This window comes from Trachymyrmex septentrionalis, unplaced genomic scaffold (genome assembly GCF_001594115.1).
Source record: "Trachymyrmex septentrionalis isolate Tsep2-gDNA-1 unplaced genomic scaffold, Tsep1.0 scaffold108, whole genome shotgun sequence".
Taxonomy (NCBI): Eukaryota; Metazoa; Arthropoda; class Insecta; order Hymenoptera; family Formicidae; genus Trachymyrmex; species Trachymyrmex septentrionalis.
The window spans coordinates 193,849-194,600 of NW_017304207.1; the positions used below are offsets into that span (position 1 = coordinate 193,849).

The 752-nt window shown below is 31.4% G+C and overlaps 1 protein-coding gene across 1 annotated transcript in view; it reads right to left on the reverse strand.

The window, feature by feature from the left end:
* Window positions 1–214: 214 nt before the first annotated feature.
* Window positions 215–752, reverse strand: part of LOC108747552 (forkhead box protein C2-like) — a 1,802-nt gene continuing 1,264 nt past the window's right edge. The window contains exon 2 of the mRNA XM_018485114.1: window positions 215–634. Within this exon, the coding sequence (XP_018340616.1) occupies window positions 440–634 (195 nt within the window). The 3' untranslated portion in view covers window positions 215–439. The remainder of the gene's footprint in view (window positions 635–752) is intronic.

Genomic DNA, 752 nt, shown 5'->3' on the forward strand with positions numbered 1-752 from the left:
TCTTAGTAAGACTTATCTAAGTTTCGGTTTCAGTTTTGTTTTCGACATTATTTTGAATGACAACCGAATATTCGTTTTCGACCGGAGATCAAAATGTAGTTTCTGTCGGACTCTAATAAATTTACATCTATGTTATGTAGTAGTTTATATTAATAGTTTGCTGGATTAAGCGCGAGTGGAAGAAATTATATAAAACACATATATTAGTCCCTAACTTTCGATTATAATATTGCATATTCTTTATGCTAAAATAAAAAAAAAACATTTTACAATAAATAGAACTAGTTATAATTCGTGAATGCACATATTTATAACATAAGAACGGAAAATGTGATTTCCGGTTCCAAAATGAATCTTCTTATTTAACATTGCTGCTCGATGTTAAGATGTTCCATTGACGTTATATTACATAAACTATTTCGATAGTAAGTATATAAAACTATAATTGCGACTCTCGCGTGGATTTCCGTAGGATGTTGTCGATGCTGAACATCGTCATTTTGGTGATACGTCCTGGAGAATCTATACGTTCGATTTCGGTATCCTTCGTCATGACGTTTTTTTCGTTTGTTTCAGTAATTTCTTGCTGATCTTCTTGAAGTTTCGTCGAATTGGATAAGAATTCGGTTGATATCTGCAATCATATCAAAACCGCGCTTTAGTAGTGTTATCAGAAATTCTCCGTAAAATTGCATCCTAGCCCGAATATCTATATATATATATATACAAGTATATATATATATGCGTATATG